General features: G+C 43.1%; 1 protein-coding gene across 5 annotated transcripts in view; it reads right to left on the bottom strand.

Moving 5' to 3' along the window:
- The window catches only part of MKX (mohawk homeobox), a 72,921-nt gene that overhangs the window by 21,092 nt on the left and 31,174 nt on the right, over positions 1 to 20,655 (bottom strand). The window contains exon 6 of one of the 5 annotated variants that reach the window (XM_055544030.1): positions 10,821 to 11,424. The exons of the other annotated variants lie outside the window; for them this stretch is intronic. Within the exon in view, the coding sequence (XP_055400005.1) occupies positions 11,291 to 11,424 (134 nt within the window). The 3' untranslated portion in view covers positions 10,821 to 11,290. Of the gene's footprint in view, positions 1 to 10,820; positions 11,425 to 20,655 lie in introns of those variants that run through there. 5 annotated transcript variants of the gene reach the window in all.

Here is a 20,655-nt window from a genome sequence, read left to right as displayed (position 1 = left end):
GGTCCTAATGCCAGTGCTGCTGCCTATTAGCATGTGGTTTGGGGCAAGTCAGTTAATATCTCTGTGTGACATTTTTTTTTCTCATGTGTAAATAGATACAAAACAGGGAACAATGAAGGCTGTTGTAGAAATTAGTAGTAGTTTCACTACAAAACATCAGGCAGCCAGGAGTTCTCAATAAAGAGCAGCTACAATTATTTCACTTTGGCAAATATGCTTCTTGTAGTGGCAGCCGTTAGTGGTGCACGTGGAAGATTCACCCTGAAATGGAACAGATAACGAATAACACAGCAGTCCAGCATAGTCTTTGTATTCGAATCGTCTCTGCCAGGTCAAGGGCAGGCATGTTATGTCTATGACACTCTAGTGTGGAAAATTCCCTGAAGGGCAAGACTGCATGTCATGGAGACTTCAGTTTTGCAGTCTGCTTGGAGGTCACTTCCGTTGCTTAGTAGCCATAATATGAAAAACATTAGGAGAGTGAGAATAAGCATACCCCGTGGCAAATTCCAGGATTATGTCAGCAACTGGTCTTTGCTAGTCATTTCTGGGGTTGGTGCATGTGGCTGTTATTGGACTGGCAGTTCACACATGTTACCCATGCCATCAAATAGGTATGCTGGAGTAGTTTGCTCTTACTGGCTTGGAAAAAGTTTTAGATGTGAAGGTCTTTATTCAAGGTAGAATATAACATTGGGATGTGGGCGAACACCTTTGGGAATGCCCAATTCTTAAAAGACAGGTCTTTAATCTCTGCTATTAAAATTTTTTTTATGACGAGCTAACTGATGTACTTCCACAAGGGAAAAATAACAACTTAAAACATACATTACCTAAAAGACCTTCACTGCTTCATTCTAAACAGCTGTACACAGTGTCCTTAAATTTTTAGGTTGGAGCAAGAATTATCGATTATTTCAATACTCCTGATATCTTACAAAGAGACCAACATTCATTAACAAGTTCTTTCCACTGCAAAGAAGAATGCGAAATACTCGATTTCATAGACAGTGTATAACAACACTGCAGTGAAGCTGAACTTATCCAAGTAAAAACCAAAATTTTTTTTAATGTCAAATGGAAAATTACACTTTGTACACATTTTACCCCCCATCCCTTTTGGGAGCATAATTAAGGTCTAGATCAACTTAACACAATTCACAGTGGTGACAATACTTATTAAGCATTTTGCAAGTCATAAGTGTGCAATTAATCTCATTTCCTTTCTGTGCACACACATCATTTTCCCCATTTTATAACTGAGAAACAGAAAAGCTGACTGACAGGTCCAAGGCTAAGCTGTTAGTACACGATAGGGCTGGCGTGTGCGTGCGTGCGTGTTCAGTTGCTTCATACATGTCCACCTCTTTGCAATCGTATGGACCATAGCCCACCAGGCTCCTCTGTCCATGGGACTCTCCAGGCAAGAATACCGGAGTGGGTTGCTGTGCCCTCCTCCAGGGGATCTTCCTGACCTAAGGATCAAACCCATGTCTCCTGAATCACAGGCGGCTTCTTTATTGTCTGAGCCTTGGGGGAAGTCCAATAGGGCTGGTACTAGAAGCCATATCTTTCACTTTTAAGTTCAGCGGACTGGGCTGTTCTCATGGGGTCTTCATTCACTACTTTAGGGGTTTACTGGTTGGTTCAGCAAACATTTACTGAATGCACCCTGGCCATCAGGCACCATGAGAGGCCCTAGAAATCCCACAAATTACAAATGGGTCTCATCCCCACGCAGCTCACCGTTTACCGAGTAAAGGACAAGAGCTCAGTGTGGGAAGTGCTGAGGGAGTGATGGTGGGGGCAGGGGCACAGTGCTCCTGAAAGCAGCTCTGATTGAGACAATGCCCTTTGGGCAGCAGAGGAGAGGCGCTGGGCAGGTATGTCCAGCAAGCCTCTTCCTCTATTCATGCCAGGCCTAGCCAGTGTTACCATCATCTGGGCATCAGGCCCAGGACAGATGGGAAAGCACAGGCTGGGGAAAGATGGGCAGGAGAGGCCGAGGTGAAGATGGGGGATGGCGTTCCGGGTAAAGGGGCATCTGTGAAAGCACAGGTGAGGACACCCTCACGGGGCCCTTCGGGGAGCTCTATCTTTGGTGCAGCTGAATAATACGGGGTGTGTGCAGGGTCAGGTGGGAAACAACCCAAGAGAGACTATAAAGGCCAGGAACTGAGGGTTTCTGGGTTTGGACGCCAAGAGCAGGAATGTGAATTTGATCCTGAAAGGTATCCAAGTGAAAGTATTAGTCGCTCAGTCATGTCCGACTCTTTGGGACTCCATGGACTGTAACCCGCCAGGCTCCTCTGTCCGAGGGATTGTCCAGGCAAGAATACTAGAGTGGGTAGCCATTCCCTTCTCCAGGGGATCTTCCTGACCAGGGATCAAATCTAGGTCTTCTGCATTGCAGGATTCTTTGCCAACTGAGCCACCGGGGAAAGGCATGGGGAATGACCAAAGGATATGTAACAGTGACGCGATCAGATCTGGATTTCAGAATGCTCCCTCTTACCTTAGGGGAAGATGGGGTCAGAGGAGCCAGGCAGGATCTTGGCAGGAACATCAAAACAGAAGAGGAACCCTGGGAATAAGGAAGATCCCCTGGAGAAGGGATAGGCTACCCACTCCAGTATTCTTGGGATTCTCTGGTGGCTCAGATGGTATAGAATCTGCCTGCAATGCAGGAGACCCAAGTTCAAATCCTGGGTTGGGAAGATCCCCTGGAGGAGGGTATGGCAGCTCACTCCAGTATTCTTGCCTGGAGAGTCCCATGCAGAGAGGAGCCTGAGGGGACTATAGTCTATGGGGTCACAGAGTTGGACATGATGAAGTGACTAAGAACACACAGTGGAACTGTGGTGTTGGAGAAGACTCTTGAGAGTCCCTTGGACTGCAAGGAGATCCAACCAGTCAATCCTAAAGGAAATCAGTCCTGAATATTCATTGGAAGAACTGATGCTGAAGCTGAAACTCCAATACTTTGGCCACCTGATGCGAAGAATTGACTCATTTGAAAAGACCCTGATGCTGGGAAAGATTGAAGGCAGGAGGAGAAGGAGATGACAGAGGATGAGATGGCTGAATGGCATCACTGACTCAATGGACATGGGTTTGAGTAAACTCCAGGAGTTGGTGATGGACAGGGAGGCCTGGCGTGCTGCAGTCCACGGGGTCGTAAAGAGTCGGACACGACTGAGTGACTGAACTGACGGGGCAGACTTGCTGAATGGCTAGAGGGGGTTTGGGAGCAGGAGGCAGGATCTGCCTTGGATGACTGGGAGGATGGTGGGTCTCTGAACCAGGGATTGAAGGAGGAAGAACGTGTTTCACCCAGGAGGAGACAGGTTGTCATGAGTGTGATGTTGACATGCTGAGAACATGAGGTGCTTTAAGGACCTTCACATGTGGATGTGGTCAGGAGCATAGGATGTCGCCCTGAACAGTAAAGAAAGAAGCATGGCTGCACTGCTTAGCAACATATTTAGGAACACTGTGGTGTTTCCTCCTCAAAATATTCATTTTAACATCCAGACTGAACAGTATTAGGTAAGAGAGGTATGTGTGCGTGCGTGCTCAGTCACTCAGTTGTATCCAACTATTGCGACCCCATGAACTGTAGCCCGCCAGGCTCCTCGGTCCAAGCGACTCTCCAGGCAAGACTACTGGAGTGAGTTGCCATTCCCTCCTCCAGGGGATCTTCCTGATCCAGGGGCCAAACCCGAGTCTCCTGCCCTGGCAGGAGGGTTCTGTACCACTGGGCCACTTGGGAAGCCCAAGAGAGGTGTACATATAAATGAATACGGACAGGCCTTACATAAATCTAGCTACAGAATGACATTTTAGCACAGATATCTAAATATTCTCCCAAATGCTGGTTAATATTATTCAACACGTAATTTAAAAAACAATCTCCAACACAGAAGTCTCGAAAGATGGATTATTTTACAGTCTTCATGAGTCATGCCTTCTATCCACACTACATGTACTTTCAGAAGGAAATGTACATCCAGAGGGTGAGAAGGAAAAAAACAGTTTCCTTCAATGAAGGAGCAGACAAGAGCAGCCTATGCACCTGGCGACCTGCCAGTCAAAGGACTCTGAAAAGCTAGGAGTTTCAAGGCAAATCTACACTAATCCATCTTTTACCAAACTTCTCACTTCAAGTCTACCTTTTAACATGAAATATTTAATGGGAACTTTAACCATGAAGTGCCCTTAAAAAAAAATGTAACACTGGATTCCATACTAGGCTAAAAGAAGAACGTATTAGGTTAGGTGGAAAAAAAAATGTATTTAAAAAAACACAGAGGAATAAAAGGACTTGTGAAAAGCATAAAGCACTTAATGAGAATTTCCATTGAGAACCGAAAGTTACTGACAAGGCAAAGTTTTTTCGCTATTGAGGACAGATGCTTCTTAGAGAATGGATAAGTCAATAAAGTCCATTTTCCAGTGGCATTTGGAGCCAGTTTTAATCTGTTGAAACAGCACAAAGACAAAAACCAAAATACAAATAAACAACAACAAAAAAGGTTTTCTTTTCAAAAGGAACACCATTTAATTGGCTTCCACTCGCACAGTTTAAGTTGAGCTCCTTAAGCGGGAAGTTAACTCCCTCAGGAGGATGACTTTTTGTTGGGTACGTGCGTGATGTTCATCTGTCTTGCATCTAAAAATTAGAACATAACAAGCTTCTAATCATCACTTGTTAATTTGAAACAAAAAGAATTCTTTTTTCCATTGAAAGCAGATTGCTGCAAAAAAAAAAAAAAAAAAAAAAAAAAAAAACCCAGCAGCATTCTCCAAGGTCATATGCTATTGGCAAAGCTCAAAAAACTCTTATAGTCCAACTTGCTTATGTTCAGCTGTGTTTACTTAGACTTAACTCGACAAAGTCTGCCTCTGATTACTCTGAATAGTCATCTGCCCACAGATAAATAGATATTACACAAACTTTTAGAGGGAATGACATTTGGCCTCCATAATTTTGGAATAATTTACTATGTACCCTCCACTTAAAACACCAAAATGCTCCACAATATGTTTTGGGATTGGAACATAAATATTTCATTTCACAGAGGGAGCAGTGTCCATGACCTTCACGGATTTCAGGTGATTTACTAAAAAAGTGCCGCCTTGCCCCAGGAGGTGTGGAGTTGTTCTGCAACAGGCAATTTCAAGGCAACATCTATTTCAGTCTTTTCAATAACCATCAAGATTTCAAGGAATTTCTGTAAACAAACTGTCACTTAAAGAAAAAAACTTTCCATCAGTATTTTTGCAACAAAGTCTCCAGAACAGAACATGCATATAAAAATAGGAGTTAACTAAATTATTTCCAGAAACTACATGTTAGAGTAATGTTTACACAATTGGTAGAAAGCAAAAGCTCAGTGTTTTACCACTATTTCTTACACTAAATGCGAAATTTTGCTTTGGGGGTAATGTAAACCATTTGCATGGCAGAGAGTCTGTTCCTGATTACCTAAGAATTGATGCTGGCCCATCTTATTTACTTTGCTTGCTGTTATATTTACATAACAAAAGATATACACACTCTCCAAACTAAGATTGTCTCAGAGGTGGAAGTATTCATTAAATTCCCCAGCGATCAATCAATGAAGCATCAGTCAGCAGATCTTCGCCGCATTTTGCCAACAACCGACAATACAGTAGTGAGCAAGGGAAGATGCTTTCTGTCCTCTCAAGTTTATCTAACGAGAAAAGAGATGCACTGCATACATACTGTCATCTTCTATGTCCTTCACTTTATTTTATATGATTATGAAGTGTTTTCCCCGCTGAAACTAACACATTTTCTTCCCTGACTCTTGTCTTATTACTGAATTACCCTCGGGATGGGGCCCTTCATTTGGAATTGCTAGGTGTGTTAAGGGGGCCACGGATACTCACTGGGCCAGCTCCCTCTAGCAGTTCAGGCTCTGTCTGTAACAGGGTTAGTTCTTGAGTGATTCATTTAATGCTCTCTATTTTGGCTTTTATACTAATGTGCTATTTTGGTTTGATAAGCGCTCTGTGAAGTGAAATAATGTAAACAATGGTACTGCTACTGTTGGAGTGGCTGCTATTCACGCCTAACGAGACAGGGTTTCCAAATTCCTCCTGAAAGGACTGAATCCACTGACGGACCTCAAAGCACATTCTCCATTGTTTTTGCCCATGATGCTTTGGCTTTGAGGTTCACAAATGATGCTTTTGCATATATAAATAAAGAAGCAATATGCTTCCAAACGTGCCTGCCTTTCAAGATCAGCTAACAAATCCAGAACACATGCTGGAGTGCCTTCAGACTAATCTTTGTGAGAGAAAACAGTTAAGGTCTCCTCATTAGCTTTTAGTGCAAAACTGCACCCACAATCATTCTATGGACAGAAAGGGCAGAGTCTTCAAATTCAATGTGTAGTCAGAGTCTGGAGAATCCAGGAAAATGAGGGAGTACGCGGCTGACTTCCGAAGCCCAGCCATGTGACAAAACCAGAGCCCTCTCCAGAGCCACAGAGATACTAGCAAGCCAGGTGAGGAAGGCTGCTGATGCTTGAAAAAGGAACTTTCCACCTCAGTATCTAGGTGCCCTGAGAGCCATCTAAAAAAGGAAGGTAAGCGGAGTTGGAGAACACGTGTGCACATGTGCTAAATCGCTTCAGTCGTGTCCGACTCTGTGCGATCATATGGACTGTAGCCTCTCGGACTCCTCTGTCCATGAGATTCTCTGAGAACGTGCAAGACATGCCAACAACCACACATTGTACATTTCAAGCACGGAGGGAAGGAACAGCTGATACCCTTCCAGCGAAGAACGAAGCTCTCTACTTGTGGGTGGTTTCTTACAAAGGAAAAGTCAATTGGCAAATTTTATCAGATTGGACCAAGACATAACTGCACAGAAACTAATACGGAAACTCATCTTGGAAAAGGAATACAAACCCCTACACATGCCAGATACTGTACACCAGAGCAAGGCTACAGAGAGCAGTGTGATGTTTGAACAGCCCACACATCTCCAGACACTCGGTTCATTATCTAAAATGCAAAAGAATTTCACAGAGAGGTAGAATTTAGTTATGGGTCACTGGCCGGAATTAGCTTGCAGAAGATCTGTCGTTGAATCAAATTTATATGGCCCTCTCAATGCTAACTGAAGTAGGAAAAAAAAGAAAAAAAAAAAAAAAAGGGAAAGCTTTCACAACCAAAAATCTTGAAAAATTTCCTCTATTTTTTGGTTTCGTTTTTCCCAGAACTGAAACCCCACAAAATAACACCACCTCAGTGCACTCACTCACATCCAGCTCAGTCAGGAAGTGCTGAGGTACATAAACATTTTTTATTTCACTTTTTTTTTTTACAAGAAGGTGACCAACATTTTCTTAGCTTTCCAAAAAGCTTCAGGTTTGGAAGACATTTTGGTTAAATGTCAGCAAAGGAATTCGCTCATCATTCAAACAGCACTTTTTCTTTCCAGCCTTGGAGTATGTGTAGGAACTGTGCTGTGAATGGAATTACAAAACAGCTCAGAGCCACAGAGGGGAAGGCAGTCCTACAGGAGGGAAACATTCATGCAGGAGAAAACCGGCGTCACAAGGCATGTTTACACACACAGCTCATCAAGGGCTTTCACAGTTATCATCAATAGCTTTGAGACACTGGGATCTTTCTTTCCCTCATTTTAAAGATACGACATAAATCAAAAAAGTTATATGATTTACCAGATGTTTCTTAGTTATTCATAATTACTGGTAGAGAAGAAAATCTGGACCCAGATCTTTAAAGTCTAAAACCATAATCTGAAAGGACAGTCACGGAAGCCCAAAAGCCAGCATCACAAGTGATGGGAAAACACTAGCAGTATGGTCGGCGAGGTCAGAAACGAGGCAAGAACGAGCCCCATCGTTACTCTTACTTAACACGGAGCTGCAGGTACAATCGAGGCAAGAAGCCAGAGAAAAACGTCATGGCAGAAATTTTAGAAAGGAGGCAGAATCATTACTATTTGAAAATAATAGAATTATATTACTGGAAAATATAAGAAAGTTAACTGAAAAAACTACCCAAACTGATAAGCAAATTCACGGTGGTGGCAGAGTACAATATTAACATACAATGTTAACATTGCTTATGTAAAAACAACAGTTAAAAAAGCTGTGGAAGAAAGGACCCTGATTACAACAACATGACAACAGAAAGATAACATGTCTAGGACTAAATTTAACAAGAAATGTTCAAGACCTATTAGGAGGATTCAACTGAAGCGACTTAGAACGTACGCATGCGATCAGGGCAGGTAGGTGCTCAGTGGTAAAGAATCCCCCTGCAATTCAGGAGACATGGGTTTGATCCCTGGATTGGGAAGATCCCCTACAGAGGAAATGGCAACCCACTCCAGGATTCTTGCCTGGGAAATCCCATGGACAGAGGAGCCTGGCAGGCTACAGTCTTTGGGGTCGCAAAATAGGAGGACACAACTTAGCAACTAAAAAACAACAATGACCACAAAAGGAGACCTAAACAAACATACCAAGGTTTTGGACAGCATGATTCTACATCCTAAATAAAAGTCCATTTTCTGTAATTAGTTCATAAATGTAACACAATCCCAATAAAAATAACATTTTTTTTTGAGGAGACAAGTTGATCCTAAAGTTAATATTGAAAAATAAACCAGCAACAATAGCTAAAAAAGCTACGAAAAAAGAAGACTGTGGAAGAATGAGCACAGCCAGGTGTTAAACATATTCTACAGCCTCAGTAGTTGAGACAGTGTGTGATGGGAGCATGAGAAAAAAAAAAATTCCACAGGAGACAGAAAGATAAGATAGACTCAGCTTAAAATGTAGTATTTCCAAATAGGGAAGGAGGAGAAATTGATCAATAAACAATATCATAATAACTAGGTAGTTCTATGGAAAAAAATTAAGTTGGACATTTTCTCTACACTGTATTATACCATTTCTCAAGCTAAGATACATTCCAATGAAATAAAATATTTGAGATACAAATTGAGACTCACAGAAACACCAGAAGAAAACCTGAGGCACTCCCTTTAAAAAGGTTTTGAAGTGAGGAAGTTCTATTACATAAAATCTAGCAACCATACAAAGCAAGACCAATACATGTAATTACATTTTGTTTCAAAGACTACATGGGGAAAACCAAAAGGAAAATCAAAGTATATATAACTAATTGGAACAAAGTATCTGTTACTCACAAACATCCCAGGCTTACCTCCCTGCTCCATAAAGTGCTTTTCAAGTTAATAAAACATTATCAATGGAGGGTTGATAGCAAAAAGATTATGAATATATACACAGAATAAACAGACTGTTGCTGAAGCTGAAATTCCAATACTTTGGCCCCCTGGACAGGAATTTGAATAAACTCCGGGAGATAGTGGAGGACAGAGGAGCCTGACGTCCATGGGGTCGCAAAAAGTCAGACATGACTTAGCCATTGAATAACAACTATATATATATATATCCCCTTCCTCTTGAGCTTCTGTCCCACCACGCCCCGCCCCCAACCCAGGTTATCACAGAATACTGGCTGGCTGGTTGGGCTCCCTGTGTTACACAGCAGCTTCCCACTAGCCACCTATTTTACACATGGTGAGTGTATATATGTCAATGCCACTCACACCACGCCAGAGGCTGTGGTACTGGGGATCAGGAGACAGGAACCCAACATGCATAAAGAGACGTAAAAGAAGCACAAAAATTCAACCATGCCAATCTCATGGTTGTGGAAGCTCCCCTGCTTCCACACCAGTGTTTCTCTACCCTCTTTGACAATTACTGCTGCAACATTTGGCAACCAGTAGCATTAAATATCGGAGAAGGCAATGGCACCCCACTCCAGTACTCTTGCCTGGAAAATCCCATGGATGGAGGAGCCTGGTGGGCTACAGTCCATGGGGTCGCTAAGAGTCGGACACGACTGAGCAACTTCACTTTCACTTTTCACTCTCATGCATTGGAGAAGGAAATGGCAACCCACTCCAGTGTTCTTGCCTTGAGACTCCCAGGGATGGGGGAGCCTGGTGGGCTGCCATCTATGGGGTCACACAGAGCTGGACACAACTGAAGCAACTTAGCAGCAGGAGCAGCAGCATTAAATATGGGCTATATCTGCAAAAATATCTTAAGTTTTGAATTTCAAAAAAAGAAAAATAGAACTTTCTTCCTGCCCTACGCTAAATATTCCTCTAGCTAATTCATTTGTTTTTCAAGGGAGATTAATTTAAAGAAAACAAACAAACAAACAAATGTGTTTTTCTAAGTGGAAGCTTATATCCTATTTTTAAAAAAATTTTGTTTGAAATCACAGTGACTCATGTCATATGGGTACAGGTTAAATTACACTGGGATCTGTATTATTCTATCAGAAGTAAGCAGGTTAAACCAGTGGCAAATTTGTGCCCTTAAAAAAATGAGAAAGTGCTATTGTACCATACATGGAACTCTGCTCAATGTTATGTGGCAGCCTGGATGGGAGGGGAGTTTGGGGGAGAATAGATACATGTATATGTATGGCTGAGACCTGTCACTGTTCACTTGAAACTATCACAATGCTGTTTGTTAATCGCCTATACCCCAATACAAAATAAAAGATTAAAAAAAAAAAAAACGGAAAGTGGATGATGCCAGCATTTATAAAGTTTTTAAATAACGTTTTCCTACATTTTATCCCTGAAGAGGGAAACTATTTACCTCTCCTCACTGATTTAAAGAAATTTTTTTAAAGCTTAAGAAATACTTCCAACCATAGACTATTAAAGAAGTTAACAGCTGGTACGGCACGTATACCAACCAATTCAAAGACATGTTGGCTGGAAAGACCGGGACACGGATGCCCACCATTGAATATTTAACACGTGTTGTAGAAAAAGCTTTGCTCCCAATTTCACGTGCTTTCTCCCCAATTTAGTTCACTGACCATCACAAGGTCTTCGCTAATATACCTGAACCTACAGAACCTGTATTATTTTTGTGTACCGTTCAGCTATGTATTTCTGTATTTCTTGAATGCACACAGAAAATCAACCATACACCAGATTATGCTGGGAGCTGGAGGTGAATGAGACAGCCTCTATATTGTAGGGAAGTCAGAATCTAAGGAGGGCAGCAAAGCAGTTCTGTTCTTCACATTGATTTCTGAGATCTGGCGGCAATAGTAAGACAAAGGTGAACTAACTGATAGACAGCTGTGGTTCGAGGCCACATGCATGAAGGATCCTGAAGACAGCAGAGCTTCCTTAAGGTCATCTCTGCATCTTTCACCCACTCGTCTCCCGCTCCCCTGTACCACTAAGGCACTGCTGTCCAAGAGAATCACATGAGATGAGAGCACAATCAGACGACAGCACACATGCAAACCTCAGAAGCAGTTTTAAATTGTCTGGTAGACATGCTGAAAAAAGGAAAAGGAAAAAGAAAACATAGTTTTAATAAAATATTTTCTTAAACTCAATACAGCCAAAATATTATCATTTCAACATGGAAACAATATAAAAATTATCCGTGAGATAATTCCCATGTTTCCTTCCTCCCCCTATCCATGCTAACACATATCACTTTGGACTGGTCACATTTCAAGGGCTGTCACCTCACGTGGCCAGTAGCTAGCATATGGACAGCACAGTTTTATGTGGCCAGTAGCTAGCATACGAACAGCACAGTTCTAAGAGACTCTGTAGAATGCCAACGTGAGCTATTCATTAAATCTCATAGTGAGAGAGTGAATTCTGAGGAATCTTCAAAAGTACAGAAATGTCCACAGTTTGCTATAGACTTCCTGTGAAAACAGAGATTCCCAGAGCTGCCCTGCAATGAAACAGGTGAAGATAAGTTAGGGCTGGCTTGGTCACCATATATTCTGCTTCCTGTTCTTAATCTCTGGCTTAGTCAGTCAGTTCAGTTGCTCTGTCGTGACCAACTCTTTTCGACCCCATGTACTGAGGCATGCCAGGCTTCCCTGTCCATCACCAACTCCCAGAGCTTGCTCAAACTCATGTCCATCGAGTCAGTGATGCCATCCAACCATCTCATCCTCTGTCGTCCCCTTCTCTTCCTGCCTTCAATCTTTCCCAGCATCAGGGTCTTTTCCAATGAGTCAGTTCTTCGCACCAGGTGGCCAAAGTATTGGAACTTCAGCTTCAGCATCAGTTCTTCCAGTGAATATTCAGGACTGATTTCCTTTAGAATTAACTGGCTGGATCTCCTTGCAGTCCAAGGGACTCTCAGGAGTCTTCTCCAACACCACAGTTGAAAAGCATCAATTCTTCAGTGCTCAGCTTTCTTTATAGTCCAACTCTTACATCCATACATGACTACTGGAAAAAAATCTCTGGCTCAGTGGAAAGGATTCACTACTTTGGCCACAAAGACCAGATTTCTTCTTTCCAGTCTATCTTGGTCTTGGTACTGGCCTAAGAAGGAGCTGTTTGCTGAGGGTGCTGACTCAACGCACTTCAGCACACTGTTTTTCCCTTAAAGATGCCTTCCCTTAAAGGCCCACCTTGCTCATAGGCCCCTGGGAGAAGAGTGGACAAACTTATACTCAAACTAAATCCCTCAGTACTTGGTAAGTAAAGAATACCAGTGTAAAGACTCAGCAGTGCTCCTCTAGATGAGATCCACAAACCTCGTCAAGGGCCCTTTCAGGCCTAATTTGCCTGTTGTTGCTGTTGTTGAGTCGCTAAGTCATGTCTAACTCTTTTGTGACCCCATAGGCTGTAGCCCATCAGGCTTCTCTATCCAGGGGATTTCCCAGGCAAGAATACTGGAATGGGTAGCCATTTCCTTCTCCAGGAGATCTTCCCGACCCAGGGATCCAACCCATGTCTTCTGCATTGGCAGGCAGATTCTTTACCACTGAGCCACCGGGGAAGCCTGAACTTGCCAGTAACTCCTGGTATTTAAGGATCCTCTGATTCTTAGCAGGCAGAACTTGACCCATCCCCCTGTTAGGTTCCGACTTTCTCTTCTCCCCCTAGCTCTCTCCTTTTTAATCCAATCACCTTTCCAAATGTCCTTTTCTCCACATCACTATGAAGTTTTCTCAGATCTTTCTCCACCAGATTTTCTTTCCTGTTACTCATTGTTTCCTTTATCTTTCTGTCTCTGACATCATTATTTCTTATACCTGGCATGCAATCATATTTATACTTAATATCATTGTCCTGGATGGTTCTTTCTCAAAATCAGATTCTCTAAGTCTTTAGTGATATATTTATTTGATATACAGTCAAATATTATGATATCCCTTCCTTGCCAGGAAAGAAATTTATAAATAAATTGTCCCAAGTGGTCATTGGTTAAAATAAAGAGGTGAACCCAGTGATTTTTGACCCTCGCTGATTCTTTCTACAGAGGCAGGAAGGACTTGCAGAGGCCAGTCGAATCATGGAAAGCCAGTGAGACAAGACAAAACGTGTCTGAAGTCACTTCTTTGGTTTAACATCCCAATCCTGCTTCCTCCCAGCCTTCTTCCAATCGATCAGAGAGTGGTGCCCCACCGGGGGAAGGAGGAGGTGTGGATAGGGCACGGTGTCCAATTTTAGAATTTCTACCTCTGCAATGCAACTTAGGAACAGCAGTAGGTATAACAACATCTCTGGTCTCGCCCCAGACCCAGACCTCTGTCAGTTTCTTAACACCTGTGTTCACCAAGTCACATCATGATCCTGGAGTTTCCTTCAGAAATATGATAAATTCCAGCCCAATCATATCACTGCTTTAAAGTCAGACAAAAACCTTTTGGGACTGCAGAGTCACAGCAAGAACAAAGCTGTACAGGCCGGGACACCCTGACACAGAGGAAGATGGCAGGAAATCCTCTGACGTCACAGACCAAGGAGGGGACCTCGTCACTGCCAAAGAGAATTCATCTCTCGGAATAACACAGCCTCAGATTTAAATCGAATGAAAAAAGGAATGATCTAAAAAGACTCCTTTCTAAAATCACTATGCAGCTTATTACACAATTTATGCCATTTTCTATTCCTATATCATGTTTTTCACTTCTCCGAAAAATACATGTATCATTTTCTCTTTAAAGAACACAAGCATGAATCACAGTGGCTTTTGTTGGATTAACTGATTTGTCTTCTTTTTTTCCCAGAAGTTTCGATACCAATCCTCAGTTTCTAGTCTGGCCAGCTGAGTGGAACGAGGTAGTCCACAAGCAGGGGATTGAAGCCCAGGGATGGCCTCTACACCAACTCTCCCGACTGGAGAGGACCCTGCACTGGGCATGAGGGTGATCTGCATCTGATCACTAAGTCTACCCCAAAGAGGAGCCCCAGTTAAGTCCTGAACTCACACAACCCCAAGTAGACCAGAAACCCCAGAGCTATATCCAAATGGTATTCCAATCCTAGTGGGGTTTTAGGAAATCGCTGAGACCCCTGAAATAATGAACAGGTATAAAAGAAGAAGGCAAATGGAGAAGGCAGCGGTAGAGAGTGAGATGGTTAGATAGCATCACCGACTCAATGGACATGAACTTGAACAAACTCTGGGAGATACTGGAGGACACGGAAGCCTGGCAGGCTGCAGTCCATGGGGTCACAAAGAGTCGGACACAACTTAGTGACTGAACAACAACAACCACAGAATAAGAAAATTAATTGCCATTTCATATCACAAATGTCTTAGCAGGAAGGTGACAGGTATGAACTACAAGCTCCTGTGATTTGCTTAGCGCCTGGGGAGGGGCTGAGTACACACAGCAGGCCTGGGATGAAGTTTTGTAGCTAAAGCAAGGAAGAACTAGATTACACAAGCAAGAAAGAGCTAGACTGTGTGGAAAGAACCTGGAGACTTTGGAGCCACTTGAGAGTTAGGCAGTGAGCAGGAAAAGATGGAAGGGGGAGGCATGGGTCTGGAAGACGTTGTGCTGCTGGGCCAGAGAAGGCAGGGGTGAGTTCTACTTGCAGCGGCTAAGGAGAGCCTAGAAACAAGGAAAGCAGTGCTCTGTAGGAAGTGAGGTCAACCACCCTAATGTAAGGCCCTCCTGTACTCTGGTATGCTCAGTCGCTCAATCGTGTCCGACTCCTTGCGACCCCATGGACTATAGCCTGCCAGGCTCCTCTGTCCATGGAGATTCTTCAGGCAACAGTACTGGAGTGGGTTGCCATGCCCTCCTCCAGGGGATCTTCCCAATCCAGGGGTCGAACCCAGGTCTCCTTCATTGCAGGTGGATTCTTTACCATCTGAGCCACCAGAGAAACCCAAGAATACTGGAGTGGGTAGCTTATTCCTTCTCCAGGGGATCTTTCTGACCCAGCAATCGAACTGGGGTTTCCTGCATTGCAGGCAGATTCTCTATCAGCTGCTGCTGCTGCTAAGTCACTTCAGTCGTGTCCGACTCTGTGTGACCCCATAGACGGCAGCCCACCAGGCTCCCCCGTCCCTGGGATTCTCCAGGCAAGAACACTGGAGTGGGTTGCCATTTCCTTCTCCAATGCATGAAAGTGAAAAGTGAAAAGTGAAAGTGAAGTCGCTCAGTCATGTCCGACTCTTAGCGACCCCATGGACTGCAGCCCACTAGGCTCCTCCGTCCATGGGATTTTCCAGGCAAGAGTACTGGAGTGGGGTGCCGTTGCCTTCTCCCCTCTATCAGCTGAGCTCTCTCCAAATTTTCCACACAGTCCAGGACACACACATGCCTTCTGGGGGTGGGGAGTTGGGCGGTGGGGGTGGAATCTTCTAGAATCTGAGGACAGGACCACATTGCACATCAGAATCAACGTGATAAAGAGCAGGGACCACAGGTGTGGGAGGGCAGCATGACCACAGACTGAACGCACTGTGGAAAGTAAACGTTTCCGACACGCTTTGAAGATAGAACCCTCAGGTATCGTCAGAAACCTTCAAAAGGGTCTGCTCTTCCACAGCAGGAACCGTGTCCTTTTTGGACCTAAAGAATCAGAGTCAGCCCTGTTGCTGTCCCTGGTTGCAGAGAAGTGCAGGCTGGGGACGTGCTTGTGCTTTTCTTTAGAGAAGGATCCAAAGCTTTTTAACCAGTTTTCAAAGCAGTCCATGTACAAAAGGAGGAACAGCTCCAAATAAGTTAAGAGTCACTGTTTTGGAGAGGTCAATTCTATAAATGATTTTTTTTTTTTTAATCTGAGTACACTTAACCAGGATGGAAAACACCGTAAAATCGAGTGGAAAGAGTCTGAAGGAGAAGTGAAAGACTCAAGTCCTCTTTCTGGCTCTGCCATTAGGTAGCTGGGCCCCAGCAGGCCCCCTCCCTCCCACCTGGCGAGAAAAGCCAAATAATTATCCTCACTTTTACCTCACAGAGTTGTAATGAGGATCTAATAAAATGACAGATATCTGTGCACTTTCTACAGTACACAGAGCAACACAATATATTATTAAATCTAATGTGGCATTAGATTTGCTAACCAAATACCAGAATAGTAAGTACAAAAATGACCTTAGTGAAAATATTTTTACAATTCAATCATGGACATTATCCCCCTCTTCTTGCCATAATAAATAAAGGCATCAGACTTTAAAGGATATTTTTATCATTCATCTGACTTTTGGAGTTTCACCATGTTCTAGCCTCGCTGTACAAGTTCTGTTTGTGACTCTTCCTCCCTACTGCTTTGCTCCTCTGTGGGTGCATGCCGAATTTGTGCAATCGCAAAGGAAGCTTCGCAGTTTTTTTCTATGCATGGCAATAAGCATGACATTTGATCTTACATAGGGATTAAGTCATTCATGAGCGGAGCCCAAAGGGAAGAACGGCTCCAAAATAACAACCAGCCTTGCTGGTACTACAACATTCAGAAATTCATAGTCACTTCTGCTACAGTTATAATTTGTAGTCTGTCTGGCACTGAGAAATCTAACTGCAGTCTCTGTGGTTTAAATAAAATGTATCTACAGTAACTTGGAGCCATGTTTTAAAATGTTCCATGTTATTTTAGTTCAAGGACAAGCTTTTAAAATTAAAAGAAAACTTTGGTTTTAATTATAGATTAAAAGTGAAAGGTTTTTGTTTGTTTTTTTTAAGGAATGCTATGGAGTCCCAGTTTTGGAGAAAGCAATTGAAATTAGTTCTCCTAAGGTAACAATCTTTATTAATATAGGAAGCTGAGAGCACACACTCACACACAAAGACAACATTTTTGTGGTTTTTAAACTATGATAGTCACAGTTCATCTACTCAGTATTATATTTTCCAGTGATTTCAGTTGTATTTTATGACCAGGATGCAATATTTTAACAGGCACTACTGCTGAAACAATGACAGAACTAATAAAACGCAGTTGATAGTGTTGTCTAACTTTAAATTTCAGAAAACTCTAGTAGAACCTAAATTTATAAAACACAGAAGTTGAGTTGCATTGTTCATACAACAAAAGGATTCACTGCCGGATTGTTTTAAAATACCAAGTATCTGTGCTGGCCTTAAAATCTGATTTAATTTAAATCTAATATTTTTAGAATGTATCTATCTAAAAATTCAAGGCACAAGTTTATTATACTCTGTGGACTGATACAGAGTGGCCTAAAATAGAAGCTTTAAGTCAAGTGTGCCAGCAGGAGCAGTAAGTAAATGCTTAGACCCCAGGCTCCAGGCAAGGGCTTCCCACTTCATGCCCTCGGCTCTTTTGGGCCACTCGGGATGCTACAGGAAGGAATCTGGTTGCAGTCTGCTTATTTTCTCAACTGATGCTCTGCTCCTTTCAAGGTAACATCTCCCTCTACCCCATCAACCTTGTTCTGTGATTGTTTTTTGACTCTGTAGCTTCAGGCATGGTGTTTCCAGTAGTCATGTAAGGATGTGAGAGTTGGACCATAAAGAAGGCTGAGTGCTAAAGAATTGATGCTTTCTGAACTGTGATGCTGGAAAAGACTCTTGAGAGTCCCTTGGGCTGCAAGGAGATCCAACCAGTCCATCCTAAAGGGAACCAACCTTGAATATTCATTGGAAGGATTGATGCTGAAGCTAAAGCTCCAATACTTTGGCCACCTGATTCTAAGAGCTGACTCAATGGAAAAGACCCCGATGCTGGGGAGATTGAGGGCAAGAGGAGAAGGGAGCGACAGAGGATGAGATGGTTGGACATCATCACCGACTCAATGGACATGAGTTTGAGCAAGCTACGATGGTGAAGGACAGGGAAGCCTGGCGTGGGGTCACAGAGTCAGACATGACTGAATGACTTAACAACAGCAAGTTTTGTGTTCTCTCATCCTCAAAATAAGGATTGTAACACATGAATCATAGAATCACTCCAGGGACAAAAGTAACACATGCAGATGGAGCACAATGCAGGCACAGGGTGAGTGCTCAGTAAACTGCAGCTATTCTCAGTAAGTGCAGACCATAGGGAACTCTCCAGCCATCAGCCTTAGACACACCCTGTCAATTGTCTGATGCCTGCCTACATGTTATAGATAAGAGGTATGTACCCTTCAGGGAAGCAAGACTAACCGAAGGTATAAAGAGAATACATATGTGTGTTTCTTTGTGCTTATATGTAAATAATTATGTAAATTTTAACTAATTTACTTAGACAAGATTTGATTACTCAGTTTACAGATTATCCATACCCAAAGCATTTACAGCAATATCTTTCTCATACTTTATAATTAACGGATCACACTAACGATGACGCTTGTTGTCCAAACATTTGAGGTTAAAGAGGCAAAACCTCATTCAAATCCCCCCACTATGTGATCTCTGCTGGGATAAGCAGAATTCTGCCCCCCATAACTTTCCCTTCTAGTGTCACATCTGTGAATGTGCTATGTTATTCATTAAAAGTGACTTTGCAGACGGAACTAAGATTACCCATCAGTTGACGTTAAATGAAGGGTGGGCTCAATGTAATCACATGAGCCCCTTAAACACAGAGCTTTTTCCTGGTTGGGGCCACAGAGCAGAGGCAGAGCAATTCAAGCTTTTGAAGGATTGGGTATACTGTTGCTGGTTTGAAAATACAGGGACCGGAGAGAAGGAATGGTGCAGCTTCTAGAGGCTGAGATGTGAGGGGCAGGACCTCAGTCCTACAGCCATAGGGAAATGAACTCTGCCAGCTGCCTAAATAAGCTTGAGTAGGTTCTTCCCCAGAGCCATCAGGTAAGAACCCAGTATGACCAAAACCTTGATGTCAGCCTAGTGAGACTCTGAGCAGATTCAGCCATGCTGCATCAGACTGTCCACTGAAATAATATATGATAATATTTATTATATAATAATTTATAATAATATCTGTTTTAAGTTGCTAAGCTTGTTAAGCAGCAATGCTGCTGCTGCTGCTGCTAAGTCGCTTCAGTCGTGTCCAACTCTGTGCGACCCCAGAGACGGCAGCCCACCAGGCTCCCCCGTCCCTGGGATTCTCCAGGCAAGAACACTGGAGTGAGTTGCCATTTCCTTCTCCAATGCATGAAAGTGAAAAAATAAAGTGAAGTCGTTCAGTCATGTCCGACTCTTAGCGACCCCGTGGACTGCAGCCCACCAGGCTCGTCCGTCCATGGGATTTTCCAGGCAAGAGTACTGGAGTGGGGTGCCATCGCCTTACCAAAATATAAGCATACGATTTACAACCACAGTCATCACTTTTGAACCTGTGATGGTTATTTAACTAAAAAACAGCACACTCCATCCCTAACTGTGACACAGAAGCTGCCATTTCTGCCAATGGATGTGCTGTGATTTCAGGCTAGTCTTCTGACATTTCTCTGTCTGTCTTAGTTTCAGGGGCCTCACTTAACACTTTCTGAAAATAACTGCTTGGATCTGTACCTGCTCATGTAGCATCTCTAGCAGAGGGTGTGCAGGGTCATTGAAGAGAAAACCCTTCAAATCCCTATATTCCAGGAAAAACCTTGAGAAGAGACATGATGTCCCTTGGGTATTTCGTGTTTATGCTGCTGCCCAACAGCAAGATCAATGGGTGATACCACGTGGTGCTCTCAACCTCATCCTCACTGGGAGGATTCTAGTACTTCTGTGGATGTGCCAAAGCATCAGTACATCATTCAGGGAAAGAACTCCTCTTCCCCCAGGAAAACAGACACCGAACAGATCATGAGCAAGGGACTCTGGGAACGTTAGACATTCCAGCAAGAGATGGTGCTGCTCTCGGAATGATACTGGCAACAGCGGCCCATTTTGAACTCATTAGTGTTTAATCAGCACAGTGTCCACATGCTGACAGCTGGACAATCAAGCATATCCTTAAAGGAAGAAAGAAACCTCATAGAAAAGTATTCTGTGGTCAGTCTACTGCTGCCCAGAGACAGAAATATGGTGAAATAGCCATCAACTGAGCCACAGTTGAACAAACCGGGAAAGAATCTGGAAAGCAGAGCCCTGAGCAAAGACAAGGGACTTCACTTGTAAAACAGAGAGAAGAAAAGAGGCGGAAGCAGGGAGACAGGGAGAATGGCAGGAGGAAGGAAGGAAAGATGGAAGAAGAAATAAGAGAAAAAAGAAAGAAGAAAGGAAAGAAAGATGTTAGAGGAAAGACAAGATATTTAGACATTATTCAAATAACTTGAACATTTAAATTTCAATATGTACTTTTTTAATGTATTTTTAGGGGCTTCCCTGGTAGCTCAGAGGTTAAAGTGTCTGCCTGCAATGCGGGAAATCTGGGTTCGATCCCTG

The sequence above is a fragment of the Bubalus kerabau genome, chromosome 13 (genome assembly GCF_029407905.1).
Source record: "Bubalus kerabau isolate K-KA32 ecotype Philippines breed swamp buffalo chromosome 13, PCC_UOA_SB_1v2, whole genome shotgun sequence".
NCBI lineage: Eukaryota > Metazoa > Chordata > Mammalia > Artiodactyla > Bovidae > Bubalus > Bubalus kerabau.
The sequence above is the reverse complement of the archived record's forward strand: the minus strand, read 5'-3'. Positions and strand labels throughout refer to the sequence as shown.